At 40.6% G+C, this 23,416-nt stretch overlaps 1 protein-coding gene across 8 annotated transcripts in view; it reads right to left on the bottom strand.

Moving 5' to 3' along the window:
- Nucleotides 1-23,416, bottom strand: part of CARMIL1 (capping protein regulator and myosin 1 linker 1) — a 195,416-nt gene that overhangs the window by 37,328 nt on the left and 134,672 nt on the right. For all 8 annotated transcript variants that reach the window (XM_061448954.1, XM_061448956.1, XM_061448961.1 and 5 more), the window contains 6 exons: nt 21,415-21,513; nt 18,829-18,957; nt 18,437-18,568; nt 9,175-9,350; nt 7,113-7,200; nt 3,440-3,589 (listed from right to left, as the gene is read on the bottom strand). In XM_061448954.1, coding sequence (XP_061304938.1) covers nt 3,440-3,589; nt 7,113-7,200; nt 9,175-9,350; nt 18,437-18,568; nt 18,829-18,957; nt 21,415-21,513 — 774 coding nt within the window. The remainder of the gene's footprint in view (nt 1-3,439; nt 3,590-7,112; nt 7,201-9,174; nt 9,351-18,436; nt 18,569-18,828; nt 18,958-21,414; nt 21,514-23,416) is intronic.

Here is a 23,416-nt window from a genome sequence, read left to right as displayed (position 1 = left end):
ATAGACAACTAAGCTGCAGATTAGGGAACCATCAATTTATTGTACTGCAGCTCAGGGAGGTGTCAACTCTCGGGTTCATAATGTTCCAGCTATTGCGTCCTACACTGGACCACTCAATAGCTCCCAATGTTCTTCAGAGCTCATTTAACAGACTAGCAAATTCTGGTATGACTGACAAAACTTTCATATTATGGGCTCTTAGGCCATCATTAAAGGCTGGATGAAAATCATATCCGTAGTTAAAGCTAATAAGCTTTAACTGCACACTTGGTGTGTAGTTAAGTCCTAATTCCCACAACAAAAAAATACTAGAAATAACATTTTAAAGTCTCTTTTTTTCCACGGCAACTGACTTGGAAATGCTCCAAGCCACAACTACTCTGTACCCAGCTTCAGAATAGGTGGGCAAGCTGTGAAATGCATAAATGCCTGTTTGTTTGATCTATCACCAGCAGCAGTTTCAGATCCCTATGCTGCCAGTCCAAGTTTTATAAACAAACCTTCCTGCCTTCCCCTTTCAATCTGCATATAAGACCAAATAGCTCATAAGCATTTTATTACAAATACACCTACCTCATTCATAGTCATTCACCTAACTACAGTGCTGCATAATCTACCTGAAACCACAGAATCAAAACTGAACTGGGATCCATTTTCCCCCACATTGTTCAAATACACCTTCAAGGGAGGTTGGTAAATAACAACATGTTGTTGCATACCCTGCCTCAGCTAGAATACTAGCTGAGTATCAGCTTGCTGAAGAAAACAAGAATGAAGAGAACCAGCTTGCTGGAGATAAATGGGTTTGAAAAATGAATCCAATTTTGCAAATGGAAAAAAAATAGCTACCCCAAAACGATGGTCCAAACTCAGTGCCTCTCCTGTAAGACCAAAATCTCTTCTTCCCCAGACAACCTGACAACCAGCTGGAGCAAACTGATAGACAAGGCAAGTTTTTCCTTGCATCCCAGCAACCTGATCAGCCCCATCCCAGGTTCTGTATTTTTTTGGCAGTTAAGAGATTAGATTCCCAAACATGCACACCACCAAGCTGAAATTCAAGGTTTCAGGTTTGAGGTTTGCAGAACAGAATACTCAGCAGGTGCATCATCTACTCACAAGACTAAGATTTGTTCATCACACTTTGTAATGCTTAGGAATTTCCAATGGCCAAACAAGGCAGCGTTCTGGACTAAAGCTATTTTGGAAGTGGGATCTACATAGCTGTATCTCATCTAAGACTGAAAATAATTATAGTTCACAAAACCACATGCTTCTCTTTCTAGTAAAATCTTTCAGCAACATATCTGTTTCCTGCACTAAGCGGCTCACAAAGCATTCACTGATGCCCCTTTCAGAAGGATCCTTATTTCCATGCAAATATCTGTATGACACATCTGCCACAAATCCTCTCAATTTTTCTAAGACAATATCTGAAATCCATAGGATTTTCCTATAGCAAAAATGCATCACTTGGAAAATGCTATCTTTGAATTTCTAACTCCACCCCAAAGATGCATGAAATCCATTCTTAAGATGCTTTTAGTTGCAAAAACCTCAGATAGAACACTAGCTCCATAAAAATCCCAGTATTACTCTGCCTCCTGGGGCTATCCATATATTTTTTTTTACAACAGCAACCAATATCACTTTCAGCCAGGATGCAAAAAGCAGCTCTTAAAAATGGATCACAGTTTTTAATGAATGGATTCTTTAGCATTAAGATTACTGCCTCGTATTTATTTTATGCTTCATTCTCTTCAGAAATCATATGTTGATGAGAATCTGTGTCACAAAGGTATTTGAATCTCTGTTCAAGAAGAGGGTGAAAGAACTGAACGAAGAGAGATATAAACCTTTCTGAAGATAAGTACCGTTAGCATCTAATGCATCTTTTACAGAGTGTAAGCATTGATACATTTCTATTATTTTAATATAACCAAAATGAAAGATAGCAGCATAGCAATAGGATCCTTTCATATATCCATGGTGATACAAGATAAAGACATTCTCAAAGAATTATTATTCTTAACAGGCTGCAAAAATAAATTTCAAGGGGAAGAGTGGGGTATCAAAGTGAGCACTTAGCTTATTTTTCTATAAATGAAGCCAGCATGTAAAAATTAACTTAGAGGTACAGGGTTCAGATGCCACACATTTTACTGGGAAGTCTCTCTCCCATAGGACTTAAGGCTAAAAATGACTACTGAATGTTGGCTACAGAACGCTTCTGGAACCTGACAGTACCAGTGATGAGCGAGATGATGCCATCAGCAATACACACCTCAAAGTGACCTGTGATGTCCAGACAAATAGTTCACCAAATCAAATATTGGTGAAGAAGGAGATTTGGAAGGGAGAGAGAATGATTTTTAATCTGGTATTTCCAATGAAGGTGTGTTTTTGTTCTATACAGTTACGTGAGAACAGAAGATAGCTGCTGCAGAAAGGAGCAACCCTGCTGTTCCTTCTCTCGAGCTGTACTCGTCTGACTTTACAGTAAGTCTACTCAGGGAATTGAATCAATAAAGCTTCTACAAAAAGACACAACCCATTTTTATGCCAGTTTAGCTTCCTGGGAAAGGCAGGAAAGCAGAAGAGAAAGCCCATCCCTTGCAGCAGACACCATCTATTACACTGACTAATTTCTAATAGAGACGTGCCCCCTGAAGTTCCTGTCCGCAGTAGAGTTCCTCAACAGAGTGAGCTGGGTGGAGGGGGGTCTGAGGTTGGAAACAGGTAGAAAACCATTAATTTCTAATTCTGTGGATTTACATCTCAAAGAATCATTATATGACACGGAGTAATCTTTATAATAGAAGTTTTTTAAATTTTTAAGAATTTTATAAAGTACTTCAGTGATTTATGTTCAGCATTTTTACTGAATCTCATACTCTTAAATCAATTACTTTTGAAAAGCTTGCCCTCCAGGATCACTTGCAGCCCAGTCTCAAGGTTTTAAGACTTCCTCCATACATTCAAAAGCTACTTTTAAAGAAGCCAACTTCTGTTCAAGGTCGATAATACAACTTCCAGGCAGAAGCATTTTTTGTCATGGCTCAGAGGAATCCACATCAAGCAGAATGAAGACATGGATTTGTGTTGTCAAAGGACAGCACGATCCAATTTATTCCTGCAACTAAAACCTCTGTGAAACTGTGGCCAGTGGGAGAGGTTTTAGTGTATTAAGCTTGATTGCAGCAATGTAGACAAGGGATAGGCCCTTGAATAGGTACCAGAAAAGGAGAAATGAAGGGAAAAGCTCTTCCTTTGCTGAACAGCAACATGCAACTCAATGTTCACAAGCTAACATTTATTTTTTCTACAAGACAATTCCTAACTTCAGTTTCCTGATAACATGAAATTGCCAAATGACATTTGGAAAAGCATTTTTTTCCAGTTATTTGCATGCTTAACTGGGCAGAGGAATGTGTCTTACCATACAGGTGTCCAGGTCCTCCAAACGTTCTATCTCTGTTAATTCCTCAACTGTGATAACAGAGCGTTTAGTTGGTTTTTCTTCAGCTAACTCAATTTCCAGTGATTCCTGCTGTGGAAGTGGTTTGCCACGTCTGGTCAAATGGTCAGCCTGGAGGCAAGGATAAAGACAGGAGCACATCAATCAAACTATTAAAAAAGGCAAACCAAACCCAACCAGAAAGCTTACAGAACTTAAGTATTCACAGATCCTAAAAGGCCAATTACAAAAGCAAATCTCAGTTGTGTGTGTGAATCTTCACACAAGGTTTGTTTCGGTTTTCTGTTGTTTTTTCTTTAACGGAACCCCTTCCATCACTGTCCTGGGTTCAGCAGTAGCAGTCATTTTTCTCCTTCTTGGTAGCTGGTGCAGTGCAGTGTTTTGACTTTCGGCCTGGGAACAGAGCTGATAACAATAATGTTTTGGTTTGGCCAAGGACTTTGTGAGCCTCATGCTCTGCCAGGGAGGAGGGGAAGCCAGGAGGAAGCAGAGACAGGACACCTGACCCAAACTGACCAAAGAGGTATTCCATACCACAGCACGTCATGCCCAGGAGGTAACTGGGAGTGAGCCGGAAGGGCTGGGAGACTGCAGGGTTGGAGGAGGTATCGGTTGGTGCTTGGTTGGGCTTGGGGGGCGAGTTATCGGTCAGCTGGTGCTGAGGTGTTGTATTCTCTTCCCTTGTTATTTCCTTTATCATTATTATCATTGGTGGTAGCAGTAGTGATTTGTGTTATACCTTAGTTACTAAACTGTTCTTATCTCAACCTGTGGGAGTTGCATTCTTTTCGATTCTCCTCTCCGGCCCTCCGGGAGTAGGGGGAGGGAAAGAAGGGGGGGGGGGTGAGTGAACGAATTACCTGACTGGGTTTAAACCACGACAATCACACATTCTAAGAGGGAAGAGATAACATTCTAATAGGAAAAAAGAAAAAGATCAGATAAAAAGATGTCCTACTTTTGACTTATAATAGTATTATGGGACTTCCTCAGCATTTATTCTGCCTTTATTACAAAGAAAACAAAGGGGTGGAAGAGAAGCTTTGTCCAGGACAATTTTGTCTGTTTGTTTGTTAAGGTTTTTTTTTTATTTGTGGTTTGTTTTGTTGTGGGTTTGTTTGTTGTTTTTAATTAAATAACACAAAGACCAGTACAATTTCAGTGAATACACTTTTCATAACTATTAGATGGCCAAACTGTTAGCACCTGCTATTCAAAACACAGGAGAGCTTTGTTAAATACCTCACTTCTGTTTCCCGGAAGAGTTAGGTTAGGGCTACCATAAAAAAAGCAAAAAAAAAAAAAAAGTTATTTACTGATATATCTAAGGGATAAGATTTATTTTTTTTAAGTATCAGAGATGAAATACTCTAACAATAATAAAATCCATTCTTAGACCTGCATAGCAAGAACTGTTACTAAGAGCACAGAGAATGCTATATAAACCACATGTCAGGAAAATGATGAACTATTTCCTAGTTCTGTTGCTAACAAAAGATATTAAATAACATCAGTTAAAAGCAAGTATTTGAAGATCAGCTGGCCCAAATCAGTTAATCACAGAAACCTTCAGAGACAGCTAGGGAGAGCTGTAGTCCACTGCTTAACACTAGCATGACTCTGGACAACCAGTGGATCGCAGTCTGTTAACCATGAAAAGGAGTAAACAGATGACCTGAGACAATTATAGCTCACTTAGACTAGTGTCTACTCAGAAAAAACAACTGGAGAGCTCTTATGGATTTCTCTTCAATCACACTAAAAGGGCTCAAATAATAATTAATGCTAATCATCATCATTAGCAAACTCAGGTCTTGCTGAATATGTTTTACTTTTCAAATTCACATCAAACACTGCTGTGCCAGTGTAACATACACAGATATTTGTACGTGGCTGAAGTATTAGTATATGACACTCCAATTTCAGGAGCTGGCACAGAACTCCATCAGTACATTTACTCTTTCTTGTATTAAGAACTAGCTGCCAGCTCTCACACTGACAATTTAGATAGGAGCTCCTCTACCGGCATCTGTTGAGAATCCTACTCTTTAATGTTTTCAATAGTACTGTACTATCTGAAATAATCTGCAGCTAACAAACACAGGAGAGTTAAACAGTGAAGAGGACATGTTCCTGATGCAGGCCAAAATGGATCACAAAGTAAATCAACTCAAAAAAAGAATGTACAGACAATCATTCCTTAGGAACTAAGGCAACTAGCTATGGACACAATCGTGAAAAGCAGCAAGTGTCAAGCATCCAGAAACCATTACTGGGAGGGAGCAAACCCCAGTTTTGAAAATGAGGTACCACTGAAACACTGACAAAAGGAAGGCACTCTTACCTCCTTGGCTATGTAAATATGAAGAGTAAAGAGTATCAGGAGAAAAACAGTTTTGTTCCTATATATAGTGTTGGTTAAAATATTGGAATAGTCGTCTGATTCTGGGACCATAGTTTTAAAAGAGGCTTTTAAAACAGCTGGACAAAGTGCAGTGGATTCTTACTGAAGTGACTCAAAGACTGGAGAAAATGACTTACTGTGCAAGAGTCGGGGCATGACCATGTTGTGCAATAACACTGGACAGAGACAGCCCACTGCTCATGCCAGCTGAGTCTGCTCCAGGACTAACTGCAGCTCATCAACGTGGCCACTGCTGCATAGCTCCTGAGACCAGAGGTGGTAACTTTACACAATGCTGCTCTGTATCATGAAGACACACCCTCAAATAACAGTCATTTATTTTTTTATTTTTTTTTATCTTTAAAAAGGGGGGAGGGGAGAAAGTGTGATTTGTTTTCTGTGTATGAGGATTTTCACAGAGAAGAAATAAAGAGAAATATATATGGTTCCCTTATGTTGTGGTGAAAAGCATCTGAAAAAATCCATGACTGCAAGCTGAAGCCAGACAAGTTTCAATTAGAAATGAAGAGCAATTTCAACCAGGAGGATGACCACCCAATAGCTTCTTTAAAAAAAAAGCACTGGATATTCCTTACAAAGGCCCTTAAATGTAATTTACTTACATTAGAAGTAGAAACGTTTTTCTGTAGGTACACAGTTGGTTATTTCTTCTACTTTTGGTGAAGCAACAACCTTTATAATAAACAACTGAGCCTTCCGACAGCTAAGCACCTTCAAATAACAAAACAGTGTTTCCTTTGCTATGTTTCTACTCCTTTCTCTTCCAACTTTATACCTATTTTTCTGAGGTAGCCTCAAGATGTACTTGTTCAGAGAACAAGATCTCAGCAGTCCCTTCTCTAAAGAATGAAATTTTACCTCTCATTTCATGAGCAACCAACTCTTATCATCTCACCAGAACAAGTACTGGCACTGTTTGTAACTAATGACTCAATGCTACATCCTGATGGCACTTCTATTTTAGATCTGACAATAGTGCAAAAGATAATAGGACAAATATATAATGCAGCCTTTCCCAAGGCTATATCTTCCTTAAAGCAAGGAGGCAGGAGCCCCACAATCATACTTCAAATTATGTCAGTGATGCCAATGAAAATAAGAACAATTTCAAAATAGAGCTGTGCTAGGGGGAAACTGAACAAGTTATGAATGTCAGTGGCATTGTTAAAATACCCAGCAGATTCAGCTATCAACCATGCAAATACTCACCAGTTTGTGATGGCAATGGGAAAGTGCATCCAGGATTTCATCTACCACTCGGTCAGACAGGAAAGAAGCCACTGTTAGCTTTACTTCACTGTGTGAAGATTAAAATGAGACAGAGAAAATTTTAATTCACACAGGAGAATTTTGTCTCTATTACACGTTCAACAGTGCGATGATTATCCACAGGGCTGTCACTTTATTTGAAGTAAAACATTACAGGGTGTCAGGCTACATGACTGCAGGTTTCAGAAATAAACTCATGAATCACATAATAAACAGAAGAGCCTCTGTACCATATTTAACCTGCTTCTCACATTTTTCTAAAAGCTGAAATGAAAACATCTGGGTAAGAGAGCTGAATTAAAACCACATGTGAAATGCAGCACGGAACACTCCACCTCTGGAGTCAGAGAAACGTGAACCTCAGGTGAATGGGATTAGAACAGTGCTGCCTGTTTAACACTACTACAATCCAGGCATTTTCTCTATTTCTTTTTGTGTTTGTCTGCCAGTTAAACAACAACTGTACAATGCTGCTTCTCCAGTCCTTACCATCATAACTTGGCGTCCTCTTTTTGCTCTAGGTAACCGCTTTGTTTGAAGATCTTAATGTCTGCCATTCCCATTACACAGATGTATGTGGAACACCCACACACCCCATACCTGAATTGAGGTTTCACTGGTAACCTCTTACCAAGGAAATGTGTACCTTGAATTGTTCCCTTGGAGTCCCATCGTTGGCCACAGTACAAAAGGCTCAGGCTGTGGAAGGCAGCTGAGCTGCAGCTGACAAGCATGTATGCCTGCCCTTACAGTGTCAAGGGCAACTGTTTCAACTGACACTTACCGGTAAGTAACATCATTTTGCTCTAAAGTTTTTATGTGTAGACTGAGTTACATTGGATTAACAAAGCTATATCTATCTGGAGCTAGCACTACTGCTGCACAAAGGCTGGGGAAAAAGATAATAAACTCCTTGGAAAAGCAATGCAATTCACAGAGACGTAGAATGGTGGCCAAGCCATGACAGAAAGAGAACAAGAGTGAAGGGATTTCTCTTCAGTTACTTACACAATAATTTCAAATAGTATAAGGCAGGAAGGGTAACAGTGTGGCACCCACTGACAGTTGCAGCTTCTACAGGTGGAACGGGAACTATCGCTGTCTCAGGGTCAAGATTTCTTTGACAGGACTGAAGTGAAGACAACTCACTCCCTGAAGCATTTGAAACACTCTGAAGGCATAGCTAAAGTTCTTAACACCTTTTCCTGCCAATTTTGCTGCACCCTGCAAAGCTAATTTCTAAGTCTTACTGTTTTCCCTCTTCTGCAAAGATATTAGCATCACAATGGAAAATTATGTGCTTTTCCATCAAGCAGAAAGGACTCCTAAGACAAATGATGGCAACTGCAAAGGTTTAAGTACAGGTCAACCACCTTATACTGCATTAAACTGGTATCTGCTTAATACGAAGAAAGATGCAGCAAAAGGTCAGGTAAAAGACTTTCCTTTTTAAAGAGCAAACAAAGAGTTGTTTGGGGTAACTGTTTCTGTCCAGGTTTGTGGTTTGAATATCCAAGTTTCCATTTTTTAAGTATGTCTGACTGCTGTGCACAACTCCCACACAAAATTTTAAAGTGATTTCTACAGCTACAGGACAAGGCTAAGTGCAGCAACAGACAGCGCACTGTTAACATAAAAAGCAAGTTAAGTGCAATTTTCGTCTATTCCAGTAGCTCAATATTACCTGAGAACATAAACAAGTTAAAAAAAAGGTATCAGTCATGAATATGTTATTTGTGTACCATAAGCCCAAACTCTTACTAAATAAAACAGAAGCACATGCATTAATGATTAAGTCAACATCCCTGGAGATTCCAACTATTTGAATGTCTTGAACTAAGTTCACCAGACATGTCGACAATTTCCTGCTCTTTGAATTCCTTAATATAGTTTCTTGTGAGTCACCAAAGCATTCAAAAAATCTTCTACTATACACACACATACATGCAACCCAAGATCCAAATTCTGTAACTAATTTTATTCAGTTATTCTTTTAAAGTACCTAATTTTATTGAGGATATCAATTCCAGACTGCTCCAAGAGGACATTTTTCACAAAAGTGCGCGGGATGGAAATCTTCTCAGTGCTAGCCTCAATCAGGTCTTCACGGATGCGAGCTTTCTTCATTACATTTGGGCACAGGTTTTCTGCTGCATCCACCATAGACTCAAGGAGTGTCTACAACACAGTAAGCAAAAGCTAACATCAGCTATCGAGGTTTTCATCAGCTGGAAGATCACAGCATTATTCTGGGCCATAGCACTATGACACTTTTAGACTTGTAATTTTCACAAATTCTCTTCCTAATTTCCAATCCATTTTACAAAATAAAGATAAGAAAGAACCACGTACTTGTTTTGAAAAGACCCACAACTGTACTTGATTGCCTTTTTAAATATGAAACATTTACATACCTGTATATTTGCCAGAATCTGCCTTGTACACCCACCACTGCTGCCTGTGCATGCTGCAGAAGCAGATGCTCTGCTGCAGCTGCCTTTGCTCTAAGCTGTGCCCTGAATCAGCAATTTTCATTGACCCACCAATTTGTAAGAGGCATGAGTACATGAAGGAGACTTGTAAGAACTTGACATGCTGTACAGAGCTGGAATATACTAGCCAAGTATTAAGAAGTAGCTACAAGTATGATTTGAGTGGGCATACAAACCTTTCATATATGGATCTCATTTATATACCTGGAAGCCCACAGTGAAACTTAGGTGCAGTCAACGACTTCTATTCTTTTTTAATGATTGATCAAAATCACAAACCAGGACAAAAGAAAACCATACACACTCCAGAAACAGGACCGCATAACTCCAAATCCCTTCAACTTTCTTCATCTTAAAATAAAGTCTCCCCTGCCAACGGTATAAAGCTAACTTCTTCCTTCTTAGACTTCATCTTAGACAAATCTTTCATATATACTTCAATGCTATGATGTTACGCTATGAAGACGCTTTCAATCTCATTAGATTTATCTCCTATCTGTGTCTGTGAGAAAAGGTAATTCTAGTTTAAATCCTGTTTTATCCGGTTTCTTTTCCAAATCCCAGCTCTGACTAGAAGGTTATAGAGCCCTCACTACAGACACAGGTGAGGGCTCAGTTCCTCACAATCACCCATCTGTGTCACAAAAAGTGCTGGAATGCTCTAATGTACACACACGGGGATCAGGATGAGACACAGAAACACTACTAGTGCCCTATGTCACTGAAATGTGGAGACAGTGTTCTCACAGGAGAATGCATAATTAGTACATAAACTCTGAATAATCCTGAAAGATACAGCAAGGCCATGAGGCCCGAAGAAGCTTAAGCAAGCAAGATAAGAAGCAGCTGGAATTCACTGAGTTAATGAGAACTGTGGACTGTTGGCAAGCTTTCGAGGTCAAGTTCCCACACCTGTGCTTAACCAATTATATGTTAGTCACTAAGGGTCTTCAAGACATGTATCCAACCATAATATGCCAACTCACTGTAAGTGCATGTAAGAAATAGTATATAAGGAGTTAAGGCTTTGTAATAAATTCGGCAATCGCTTGATCACATTGATCGTCTCTGCATTGTCCGTGACTCCCGCATCAACAAGTGGCGCCCGAACAGGGACCCTCCGATAGGTAACTCGACGAAGAAGAGTTTGAAGGTCCAACGAAAAGGAGGGGGCGGAGAGCCGGCCGAAAGTCAGCGCTGCCCCAGCACTGGGAAGTCAGATGTCTGCAAAACTTCGGGAATCTCACTCTGATCAGGTGAGCGGCCGAGGAGGAGATGGGGCACTTGCTATCCAAAGAGGAACAGGCAGTGGTGAAGCTCCTCCAACACATCCTCTCTAAGAGAGGACTGCAATATGATAGCGCCGCCTTACAGAGGCTGTTAAAGTGGTCCCGTGATCGCGAGGTTAGTAAAGGGACCAAAGATGCACAGAAACACTCTACACTTTGGAGATTGGTGTTCGAGACTTTGAAAGAGATGAAATTGGAAAGGGCGGCGGTAGCTTCTGTATTTGCCACCACAGCTCCAGAAGGGGCTGTCTCCCCTAACCCCCATCATAGTGCTGCAGCTATGACTTTTGCACCTCCTGTGGTACCTGGAACGGCGCCGAAAAAATCAACGCCCTGAGCCGATGAAAGCAAGAGCCAGGTCCGCAGATGGCCATGTACTGAACGAGAGACACCTGACAGGAAAGACATAGCTGCGAACAACAGAGACCCCGAGTTCGACCCAGGATTGGACTCCGAGTCCCCTGAATCCGAGCCAGATTTATATCCTCTGCTTCCAGACTCTGACTCCTCGTCTTCTGGGTCGGTCTGCTTGGCTCATCAGCAACTACCCACTGGTCTTGGAGATGCTCAGCTGCAACAATTGATGAAAAAGCCTGAAGCACTGGAGACTCGGACCGACACATCTCTATCGGTGTCACCACCTTATCCTCTGCAAAACCGCTTCCTTAAAGAAGGCAAACAGGGCAGGGGCTGGGAGAGGTATCGGGGGGCACAAATCCTGCACACTGTTGGCACGGGTTAATCAAAGATGCAATTATTACGGGTGAATTTTCTGCAGTGGGCCTCTCTGCATATCCTGTGTTTACTACACAGCAGGGCGTAAAGAGTGGGAAGCATTTGATCTCAAAATAGTTGAGGACTGACAAGCGGTGACCACATACGGGTTAAAATCCTCTTATACTCAAGCTGTATATGTTATGATTTTTTTTGTGATTGACAGGAGACTTTAATGACCCCCCCTGCTATAATACATGGTCAGGCATTAGGTTCAGGTTATATGACTAAACCTCCGGGTATTCTTGTCCAGTACAAGGATTTGGAAACCGGCATTTGGAAAGGTCCTGTGGAAGTAAAACTAACTGGTCAAGGTTATACGTGTGTAAATTACAGATTCCGGTTTGCGGTGGGTGCCAGCTCGATGGGTGAAACCCTGGAAATAGTCAGCATCACCCCAGGACACCCCCCTTGTCAGTGATTGAATGAACTGAAATTTGAGCTTAGGACATCCGTTTTATGGATGTTTTCAGTCCTTCTTAAAGTGAAGGGAGCAACCTTTTTTATGTTAAAGTAAACAATCAAACAAAAAAATAAAACAAACCCCCAAAAAAACACCACCCACCCCCACACCCTCCTCCCCCAAGCCTCCAGGGAAGCAAGATCAGCGTGGGATACAGACATATTGTGTGATTTTCTGGTGGTGGGAAGGTCTCTCTTATGCTCTTATCAGGGGTATTGGGCATACTGTGATGGACCGTGGACTTGGGATCCCTTATACAACTCCTTTAATACAGTCTCCCTGTGATACTCATGTACTAGAAGTTGGTAAATGTAAGTATGTCCACATTTCTGTCGACCTTTGGAGACCTTTATAGGTATTGCTGGCCACTTCTTCCAACATAGGCTGGCCAGCTGTGTTGGAATGAGTGTGCATTCTGGTCAGTATAAAAGCCCAAGCCTCATACGATGTGGGGGAGGCAGAGCCTCTGGGGGGACACCCGCTAAGGATGAGCCTGCCACCTTGCACTGCAATGATGCTTCTCGGAGCTGGTTTCCTGTTAGTCTCCACAGGGTCCTAGTGCCATGTTCTGTACGTGGGACTGTAGTGGGAGTAATGATTGTCTGGATTTTGTGCTTCAAATATTGCAGTTGTGTGGAGTGTGCTTGTGGGATCCCATACGTGTGTGTGTGTGTGTGTTGAGGGCAGACGGTGTTCTGTGTATTTTTCTGTGTATTTTTTGTTGTTGGGTTCATGTAAACGTTTTTAACTGGTAGCAGTTTAACATTTCGGGCAAGAAAGGGTTAATGCAAAAGTGTGGTTGCCGGCAGGTATTTATGGCTGCTGCTGAAGCAGGCAGGCAGCTGTAGCTGCTGCTGAGCAGGCCAGCATTTGTAGCTGTGCAAAGCAGGGTGAGCGACTTTTGGAAAAAACAAAACAAAACAAAAACAAACAACAAAAAAAGCCAAACAACAAAACCCAACCTCTCAATCTATTGAGGTATTGAAGCAGTTTGTAGAGATGCCACAGACAAAGCCTAAAGAGCACCTGCAACACAGTGGGTGCATGGTAGGAACCTTGCTTGGTATGTTTAAGGTAACCTGGGGGTGAATCCAAGACTTGGAGGAATAGATAGATCAGTTGAAATAAGAACTGCTAACTAAAAAAGCGAGAGGGGTAGTGCAACCACAAGCTTTATGAGCCGTCACCTAAGCAGCATCAGGGTGGCAGGAAAAAAAAAAAGAAAAAGAAAGAAAAGAGGCAATGATGCAGCAAACTCCGTGACTGTTAACAATGTGCAGTTTAACCTGTCTGCTTCTCAAGAACTGATAACCTGGAGAAGGGGCTATATTTGTGTCCTCCTGTCTACAGGTCCATGGCGACTGCCTGCAAAGTTTGTCAAGCCTTGCCATGAGCTGGACAGATGAATGGAAAAACCTGACACCTCAGCTACAGGAGCTGACTGTGAATACCCCAAGCAGAATGAGATAGAGGAAGAGAAAAACTCATGATTGCAAAACATCACTTGGGGGCAACTGAAAAGTAACATCCTGAATATGTGTGCCTGTAAAGTAGCTATTATTAGAGGCTGTAATTTTGTGTATAAAACCGCCTGTATTTACTAGCCAGTTGCTAATGAGGAACTACACCTTGTATTGTATAGATTTGTCACTTGTAAAAGAGACGTTAGAATATGGAAATTTGCAGTAGCTGCTAGAAAATGCTAAGGCAAAAGCTGGAAAGATTCTAATACAATGGTAGTGTTATAAAGCAGGTACTGGAACAAATTAAGAGGGGGGGAGAATTCCACTGGTAAGAAATTTCTTTGGCTAGTCCCTCGCTGCCATCAGCATCTTCAACATGCTGCTGCACCCTGTAATAGTTACTCTGCTAATGTAAATTTGTGTGTGTCTTGCTGTAGTAGCGACTTGTTACTGGATGAAGCAGGTGAAACTGTGCATTGACAACAAGGTGCAAGGACTGGGGCTGACAAAATGCCTGCTACCACAGTCAAGGGCAAGACTGGGTTGGCTTCTGTGTTTGCCACCAAGAAGAACCTTTAGCTCCGCTGTTGGCTGCAACCCGGCAGGCGTGGAGCAGTGGGGACACATGCCATGCCAGACCTTGATGTGAAGGATGGCCTCCCCTGTTATCAGAGAGCCATACAGCAGAAAAAAGGGGCAGGCCCAGCAGCCTGTAGCTGGCATATGTTGGAGATATAATCTAGCCCAAATCCCCTGCTCAAGTAGGGTCACCCAAAACATATATAAAACAAAAAGGGGGAGATGTGGAGACAGTGTTCTCACGGGAGAATGCATAATTAGTACATAAACTCTGAATAATCCTGAAAGATACAGCAAGGCTATGAGAGGCCCGAAGAAGCTTAAGCAAGCAAGATAAGAAGAAGCTGGAATTCACTGAGTTAATGAGAACTGTGGACTGTTGGCAAGCTTTGGAGGCCAAGTTCTCACACCTGTGCTTAACCAATTATAAGTTAGTCACTAAGGGTCTTCAAGACATGTATCCAACCATAATATGCCAACTCACTGTAAGTGCACGTAAGAAATAGTATATAAGGAGTTAAGGCTTTGTAATAAATTCGGCAATCGCTTGATCACATTGATCGTCTCTGCATTGTCCGTGACTCCCGCATCAACACTGAAACATCTTTCTTTTAATTGCTTTCAGTTTTTGGATCTAAAAAGCTTAGGCAGGACCACAGAAGGAATGATACAACCATCTGGCCAAGTGGAAAGCTAAATTTTAAATTCATACTGATTTACTTACATGCTGACGTACACCTGTGTACAGTAAAACAGATTCACACTAAGCAGTATTTTCTGTAAGACTGGCAATTGTTCAAATTCTCTCCTACATCCACCTCACTTCATCTCCAGTCCCAGAAACTCAGGAAATCTATTTTATGCATATTTGGAGGCTGTTTGACCATCAATTAATTTTCCGTCAAATAACTTTTTTCAGAGATTGCAAGAGGTCAAGGCTCATCAGCACAGGATTTGAAAACAAACTCTCCACGTCCATTCCCAGCATGAGGTGCTACTTGGTAAACAGATGGTTCTTTCTGGCAGCTGGTCCCTTTGAACACTGAAGCTGTCATCCTGCTGCACCCCAGTGACCGTGGGGTCTCCTCAGGCTACAGTGCTTCCAAAGTGGCAGGGGGAATAAAGACACCATCCTTGGTTCATGCAAGACCCATTTCCCCCATCTCTGAATACTCTACATAAGTGGGACAAGCAGCATCTATTAGAAGACATCAGATTTTTCAACATACGCCATGTTGCATGCAGCTTTTGAGCCATTTTTTTAAATTCAAAGGAAGATGGAAAGAAGAGAGGAACAGGACAGAGCCCACTTTACTGAAATGGGCCAAGTCATCTCCAGTAAGACTGAAGGTTGATAACCAAATATAAAAGGTATTTACAAATAAAAAAAGGAACAAAATCATACTTTCCTTGAAATGCTATCCTAGGTATGCCTAGCTTTAACTTGGATGCTTTTAAACTGTGCAAAAATAACAAACTGTACCCCATGAAAACTCTACAGATTTCCTTTTTCTTCTCAATCTCACTCCATTGGTAAGTGACCTCAGGCTGAACTCCATCTTACCAGAACATCTTTCTACTTGCATAGCCCTAACTGGCAACTTTCATATGCAGATACTGAGGTAAGAAATAAAACTACCATTACTGCACAATAATTTTAATGATTCGAAGCAGCAGTCTGTAGCTTTTAATTGACTAAGTGTAGATCTACAAGGACAATGCAGCAGCATGAACTAGCCACAGAGCACAGGGAAGTCTGATCTTTACAACATTTGATTTACAAGTATAAGGGACAACTGCCATTATAGCTAATACAGAGCTTGTTTCTGGGTTCCCAAATTCTCTGCACTTTAAGGACTTGTCCTGCACTCCCTCCTTCAATACCCAAGCAGATTATGGTGTCATAACACTAATAAAAGAGCCTTTCAAATCCCTGCAGCATTATCCATATGGAAGATGAAGAACTTCAATGGCAGACAAAACTGAGCCAGCCAAACTACTAATGAGTACTTCTGACAAACCCATTTTCCCATACACCCATGTATTCACTGGTGCAACTGTGCATTCTACCTTGAAAAACCACACTCAGCTTCCCAACAGTCACAAAGACAAAATGCTGCATGAAGGTGTCAGTGGGAAGCAGGAGGAAAGACTAAAGACCTTACTTGAAAATTTCAACAGGAACATGATCTTCTCTTGCCTAAGCACCATTTGTCTTGCATACAATTTTCCTTTGGGCCTTTTTAACTGGATAAAGCACCTTCGGGTCCTGTGTGTCCACAGTGACACCAGCAGGAGAAAAGAAATACAACGGCCTTGCTATAATTTCTTTGACTAACTCAACTCCCTTCAAGATTTTACTTTTCCTTATTTTAACTTCTTCCTCCCCCCATCTCCTTTCTTTGAGGCTAAAAGGAAAAAAAAGGAAAGAAAAAAAAATCTCTTACTTGCCCGAAAAGCATTCACTGACTTTACCCAATTTCTAAACAAACACTCCTATCTAAAATCAGGCTCCGGTTGCTATGGAAGCTAAAAATCAAAACTCCACTTACAGCATCTAGGATATTTCCCCCCTAACAATTACAAAAAGAACTATACTTACGTGAGCTCTCTTATCTATCTTCACAAGTAATAAACTGCACATAATGTTTTTAAATTGACCTAAAAGACTGGGAAAAAAAAATCCTAATCCATGTTCAACATTTTCTCTCCCATGCCAAGAATGGCACCATAGAACCTTTCAGCCTTGAGTGTAAAATTAATGAGCGTTACAATATACAAAGAGCATTACGACTTCATAGTTTCTTGTGAGGCACTTAAACACTACACAAATCAGAAGTAAATGTAAAAGTTAGAATGGTTGAGCTAAAGTGCCTTTTGCTGTAAATGTGTGAAAGTGTAAATGGAAGACCCATTAACTCAATCTTATGCCAGGAACTATAAATAACATTCCAAATGCTGAAGAGGCTTTCCTCCCTGCCTCCCCCTTCTCTAAGACTCTCCAAAATGCACAGGACTTATTTAAGTGTATGAGCCCTGCAAAAAGGGCTGACGTGACTATTCCCATCCCAATGATATCCTAGAAGCTCTACTGAGAAGAATCTGGTGGAGAAATTGCTTTCATGTCTGCAGAGATTAAAAAAAAGTGATAAGGAAAACTTCACCTCATTTCATATAATGGGGAAAGGGAAAATACCAGAAATTCAGCACGATGTTCCTCCTCATTAACTTTTTAATTTCCAACAAGTAATTAGTAATATGGTATTATTATTGCTTTTCATTATATTCCCACTGACTGAAACATTTTCATGTTGTTTCAACTGAAAGTTCAACCTTCACTTTCCGATCCTTTGATAAGTTTAAATACAGAGAAACACAAGAAAGGTGGCTTAATCCTAAATTTAAGTTGATCTGAATTGCCTCAGAATCATATCCTTAAATTCATCAGCTTCCATACAGATCCCAACAGTTGCTAAAGTTTCCCCACCTTGACTTCTTCCTGGACTTACACGTGCTTTATGGGTATCTATTTCATGTTTATTATACAGCAAGATCTAACATAATTAAAGGTAGAATTTTCTGAACAAGAGCTGGCTGAACTCAGGTGAGAATATTTACGGATCAATGATGTCTGTTTCCAGAACTGTGGTCTGACAGGCAGCCTGTGAAAAGATTTCCTGTAAAGCTGCCTGTAGCAATTCTTGGGGCACTCTCAATGCATAGAAGTTACCCAAACCAAAGAGTTAAAGTGGAAATTCTGCACCAGGTTCAAAATAGTCACTGGGAAAAAAATTCTGCAATGCCGTCTACAGAAAAGCAGCTTTCACTCCAGTGGGATACCTTAACTAGTGAGTACTTTTATGCATGGCATGAGACTTTTTAGGGTGTTTGAGAGATGCCTTTATTAAGGGTCTAAGGAGCAACTGGCAATTCTTCCCCTTCTACAAGACAAAATAAGATGATAGTAAACAGTTTTTGCTCCTACTGCCCTTTGCAAACACTAAAGCAATTTTTTTCATTCTAAACAGGCAAACATCCAGATAAGACCCAAAGTTATAAGGAGCTAATAATGAAAAGATAGCTTATGTATAAATACACTGAGAAAATTAAACAAACAAGAGTGGCACATTTGCATTTAGCAACAGAAAACCTCAGATTTAGTTATTCCTGCATGTGAGAGACAGTAACACATCTATCCACAGACCTTAAGTTGTTCATCCACAACCCTTGTGACTTCTCCAGCCATGGATTCAAGTGTCTCTTGGATTGGATTGGAGAGTGAACCGTTCGCTCCTGCCCAAGAAGCTCCACCGAGGTGATACAGATTTGGTAGGAGCTGTAAGAGAGAAATAATCTCTTTGGAAAGTAGGCTCATCAACACCCGTCTTCAAGCCTGGACAAACACGAAATCTCTCTGCTAAATCAAAGCCTTTATTAACTAGAATTATTTTGTCACTTTCAATACTACCTGTAAGTGATCATTTGAAGAAAACATACTTTTCTGACAGATTGTTATTTCAACTCCCCCAGAAGAGAAAAGCTGCAACCACACAATGGACTGCTCTCAGTATTACCAGTATGCTAGGAAAGGCTTACTGTTTTGGAGTTCTTAGCATCCCGCATAAGCCGTTCTGCAGATTTGACATCTTCCTGTACAGCATCCACACCACAGTTTCTTAAAGAGTTGAGATGATCTTGCACTTTAACACATATTCTGTCAATCATCTACTTGAACAAAAGACACAAAAAAGATAAAACATCAGAATATTGGTCAAATGCAAACTGAATTCAGTCCAGGTAGAAAATCAATACTAACATGATGAGATCTGTAGAGACAATATAACAATCTGGAAACACATGATCAGAGCTTAGAGGTATATCAATGCCACGGAAGAAAAGCATTATATCTCACAAAGACACACCTAAGCACTGGAAAAATAAATAAAACTTTAATATTAAAGAAAACCCACAGAAACGTTTTCTTGTTTCTCCCCCTACCTCCCAGTTACCTCCAGGATAACTGCAAATAACCAACAAGTTACTCATTTCAAGTGTTGTTCTGTTTTTTTTTGAGCAAGTTTAATACTGAAAATGTTGCCAATTCTAACACTTAGCTCAGAAGGTCCCTGAATTGTTAAGAATTTCAGACAGTAAAAGAAAGCTTGTCAAAAAAGCCAAGAGATTTTTCCTGTCTAAGCAAAATGCAACTGCGCAGGCTTATGGACCATTTTTTCAAATGTAAATATTCCTTGTTGTAAGGAAATTACAACTACCAAAGTAGAAGTTTCCATCAGACCTTTTGCAGTAGAATAAATTGAACTTAAATGTGTATCTGCAATAGAATCGCATTCAACATGCTGAAAATACAGGGCAGTGTATTTGTATCCTTACATTACAAACCAATACGAATACTGAACACACAGTCAGTTTTGATTAAGATACATGAAGCAAGGAGACATAATAGTTAAAAGTCTTTATCAGCCCATGGAGCATTCATTAGAACCGGCTATTTGACACTTCGAAGCAATATCTGAGCGCATGTGTCATCATCATGAAAAGTCGGGAGTTCTAGCACATATCATTAGCAACAAGAACTGAAATAATCTCACAGCATGCTCCTTTTCTGCTCCACATGACTCTCCCTCTTCAAAGGGTTTTGGATGGGGTTTATTTGTAGAAGTACAAAAAGCTAATTAATTATTAGAGTGGAAAGTCCCATTGGGACATCTGGACTAAGAAAAAAAAGAAAACACAAAAACCCCCAACACTCTGGGAATAATCATGCAATTCCACCATCCTAACTAAAAAATCTTTTCCAGCTCTCTATTAAAACTGTTTTTGAAACCCATCCTCACTGTACACAATTTAATTTAGAAATGAGTAATTTTACTTTTAAAATAACAATAAACTACAGTTACTGAAGCTTGACGCATGTGTGGTTGTTGGAGAAAAGCACAACTAAAACCACCAAACTATGAGAAGATCTAAACTTAATTCAGATGAACTTGGGAAAAACAGGTGGCTTCAGAACAGATAAATTACTAAAACAAAATAAAGTGATACTGCTCTTCCAGTTTTTAGTACCAGCACATCTCTGTATACTATTTTCTCTGTCAAGAGGTTAAAGTACAATTTCAGCTTCTAGTAATAAAATTCTGCCCCATTAAATTTTAATAACACAGGCAGAAGGAGGCCACTTTGAATGAAGATTTACAAAAAAAAACATAAATGCAGAAAACAAATTTCATTGACTCAGCTGAAAAGCAAAACAGATATTCCTTTCTTGTTTGCTGGAGTGTCCCATTTGTGTGGCAACACAACTGGTGCAAACAAACATGGAAGTAAATTTAAAACAAAGGCAGTGACAAGTTTTATTCTGCTTACACCACCTTCCTTCAGTGGTGTACTGGAGCTGAAAACAGCCCTGACAGGTACTGACAAGAAATGCACTAGAACAGAGAGAATGGTAATCTACCAGAGAAAACACTTGTAGATCTCTCAAGAGAAAGGATAAAGAAACAAAACAACATGTGGCATTTAGGAAACCTGGTAGTGGTTGACAGAACACAGAAGCTTCTCAGATTCAAGCAATATTTTTGGCTGTGTTAGACAGGAAGGCTTTTCAGCTGTCCAGAGTAGAAAGAGCACAGAAAACTTCCACCTTCCTTTGCTCCTGTTCTCTGGGTACAGCTTCCCATGATACCCACAGTTCTGAATGTGTAAGGTACACAATGATTTGCTCTCTAAGGCTATTTACTCTGGTGGCACTTAAAGGCATGATTATACATGGTTACTCAGTGCTAGGCAGAGACACTAGAACTGACTCAGACTCCAAAATTTGCACAGCATTACGATGATGCTTATCACACTGATGAGAGCCTTCTGAAAAGTCAAGACTCCTCAGCACGAATGAACTAAACTGTTCCTGCTTCCAACAGTAGCTCATCCAGAAATAGCTTGAGGCTTTCTCTACACACTGCTACTATACGCAATGCCTCCCTCTAACAAAAGCTTTATTTTTCCTTCACAAAATATTATCACTAATAATTATTATTTTTTGGGAAACTAAGTTTCACCCTCAAGCTATATCAAGGTTCAAGCTACTCTGACAGAATGAGAGAGAACTTTGTCCCCAGGCTGATTTTAGACACTAAGAAGTACCAGTAAGGAACAAGTTCTCACCTGCTGAGTGGTACTAGTGACAATGCCTTGCTGCAGCCGGTATGCTTGCTCCTGCAGGTACTTTCTGGTCTCGTGATTACGAAGCAAGTAGTTTTCTATCTAAAAAACAAAGCCAGTTTAGGAAATTGATTCAACTCTCCATATTGCAATTTCCTTTCATTTTTGCTGTCATATCAAAAATTGGGACTGACAGGAAAAGCTGCCTGAGTATGTTTGGTTATCTGCAAACTTTGTGTCTCAGTGCTTTGTATTCATTCACTCATAGACTAGTGAAACATCATCAAACAATGTGCTTTAGCCAGTTTTTTCCGAATTAATCTTCTATTTTGAACAATTTAGTAAGTTATGTTGACAAAGGAGTAGATCCAGGTTTGAGAAATATTAGAAGGGACTCTATCCATGAAGTGCTGCTGTAGAGACCATGATGACACAAGATAGTAGCTTCATTTCCTTTAGATGCATTTGGCCCGCTGCAAAGACACAGATTTAAGTAGCAGTATGGTCTTGGAGAGAAGATAAAATATCTGAAAGTGCCTAACTGCTACAGGAGCCTCAGTTCAAACGTTACGTAAGGCTAAGCAGTACTTACATGCTCTTAAAAGACAAGTGATTCCTACTTACAGCTACTGGTCACAGCCTACCACAACTGTCACCAGTAGTAAACTTACCTTCACAGTATCACAGTATGCTAGAGATATGCTAGAGATTGGAAGGGACCTCAAAAGATCACCTAGTCCAATCCCCCTGCAGGAGCAGGAACACCTAGATAATGTTACACAGGAATGTGTCCAGGCGAGTTTTGAATGAATCCAGGGAAGGAGACTCCACAACCTCCCTGGGCAGCCTGTTCCAGTGTTCCGTCACCTTCACTGAAAAGAAGTTTCTTCTCAAGTTTAAGTGGAACCTCTTGTCTCCTTCAGCCAGCTTAGTGGCACACAGAGTAACCCCCTAACCTGGCCCCATCAAACTTAGTCAAGTAAAAAACCCCTACTAGCAAACATTTAAGGTTTATCAAAGGTGATGGATCTGGTCTGAAAAGAAGAGAGGGGAAAATGATGGGTGGAGGGGCCACAGGTTGTGAGGCAGAGACTAATAAGGGTGGTCACCTCTAAATCTGCACCAGCAGCAAGAACTGGAAGAGTCTGACCATGCCTGGCAGTAACGCAGAGTTTACCCAGTTTGGCCACATTAAGTGTGCTGCAGCGATACTAGAGCTCGAGGGGTTTGCTACCATGCCCATCTGGTGCTGGACCAGGGCCAGAAGCACTCTCATTGTACTCAAGCTGTGGTGTGCTGAAGCTTACAGGCCCTCCTGAGACGTTAGTCAGTTGAAGTGCCCCCACACTGGGCATGACAGCTCAGTTTGTGCAGACAGGCATTTCTGTGTGCATGGAATTAGCTGTGCTCACAGCACTGCTCCCGAGACCTTTTGTTTGGAAAGACCTTCCTTGTGTTGTGTAAAGAAAGCCTGCACCACACAGGTTAAAACAAACTCAGGGCCTAACAGTTTAAGCAACTTTGACATGAGTAAAACAAAATGCTCTTTATACGTAATGCCTAATCAATGAGAATTTAAATCTCCATGGCCAGAAGCTTCACATTTTTGTCAGAGATGCACCTATCATTCTAGATATGAACCTATCTACAATTATATTAAATGAGATGTAAGAAACACATCCATCCCCCACGATTCAGCTTTCTTAAAGCAGAATTTAATCATTTTATGCATCAAAGAAAAAGGCACTAACTATCAGCACTTCTCCCTGTGAGAATCACTTTACTGAAAATTTCTTTACTAATAAGGATCATAGACGTTTGCTTTTTAATCACAGTTATCTGTAAGAACTATTTATCAGGTTTTTATGACCTTATCCTGGCTGAAGGAAAACTGCTCATTAAAGAGATGTGAACTGTATGCTTTCTGACTGAGCAGGAGGCTCATTTGGAGCTTGCAAGATTCACTATATAAAACTCCCAGCTGTGTTTTAATAACTCATGCAAA

This window comes from Pezoporus flaviventris, unplaced genomic scaffold (assembly GCF_033815535.1).
Source record: "Pezoporus flaviventris isolate CSIRO_AGI_PZ_B2104156 unplaced genomic scaffold, CSIRO_AGI_Pfla_v1 ptg000007l, whole genome shotgun sequence".
Classification (NCBI taxonomy): domain Eukaryota; kingdom Metazoa; phylum Chordata; class Aves; order Psittaciformes; family Psittacidae; genus Pezoporus; species Pezoporus flaviventris.
Note: the sequence above shows the minus strand (reverse complement) of the source record. Positions and strands in the feature narration are given on the sequence as shown.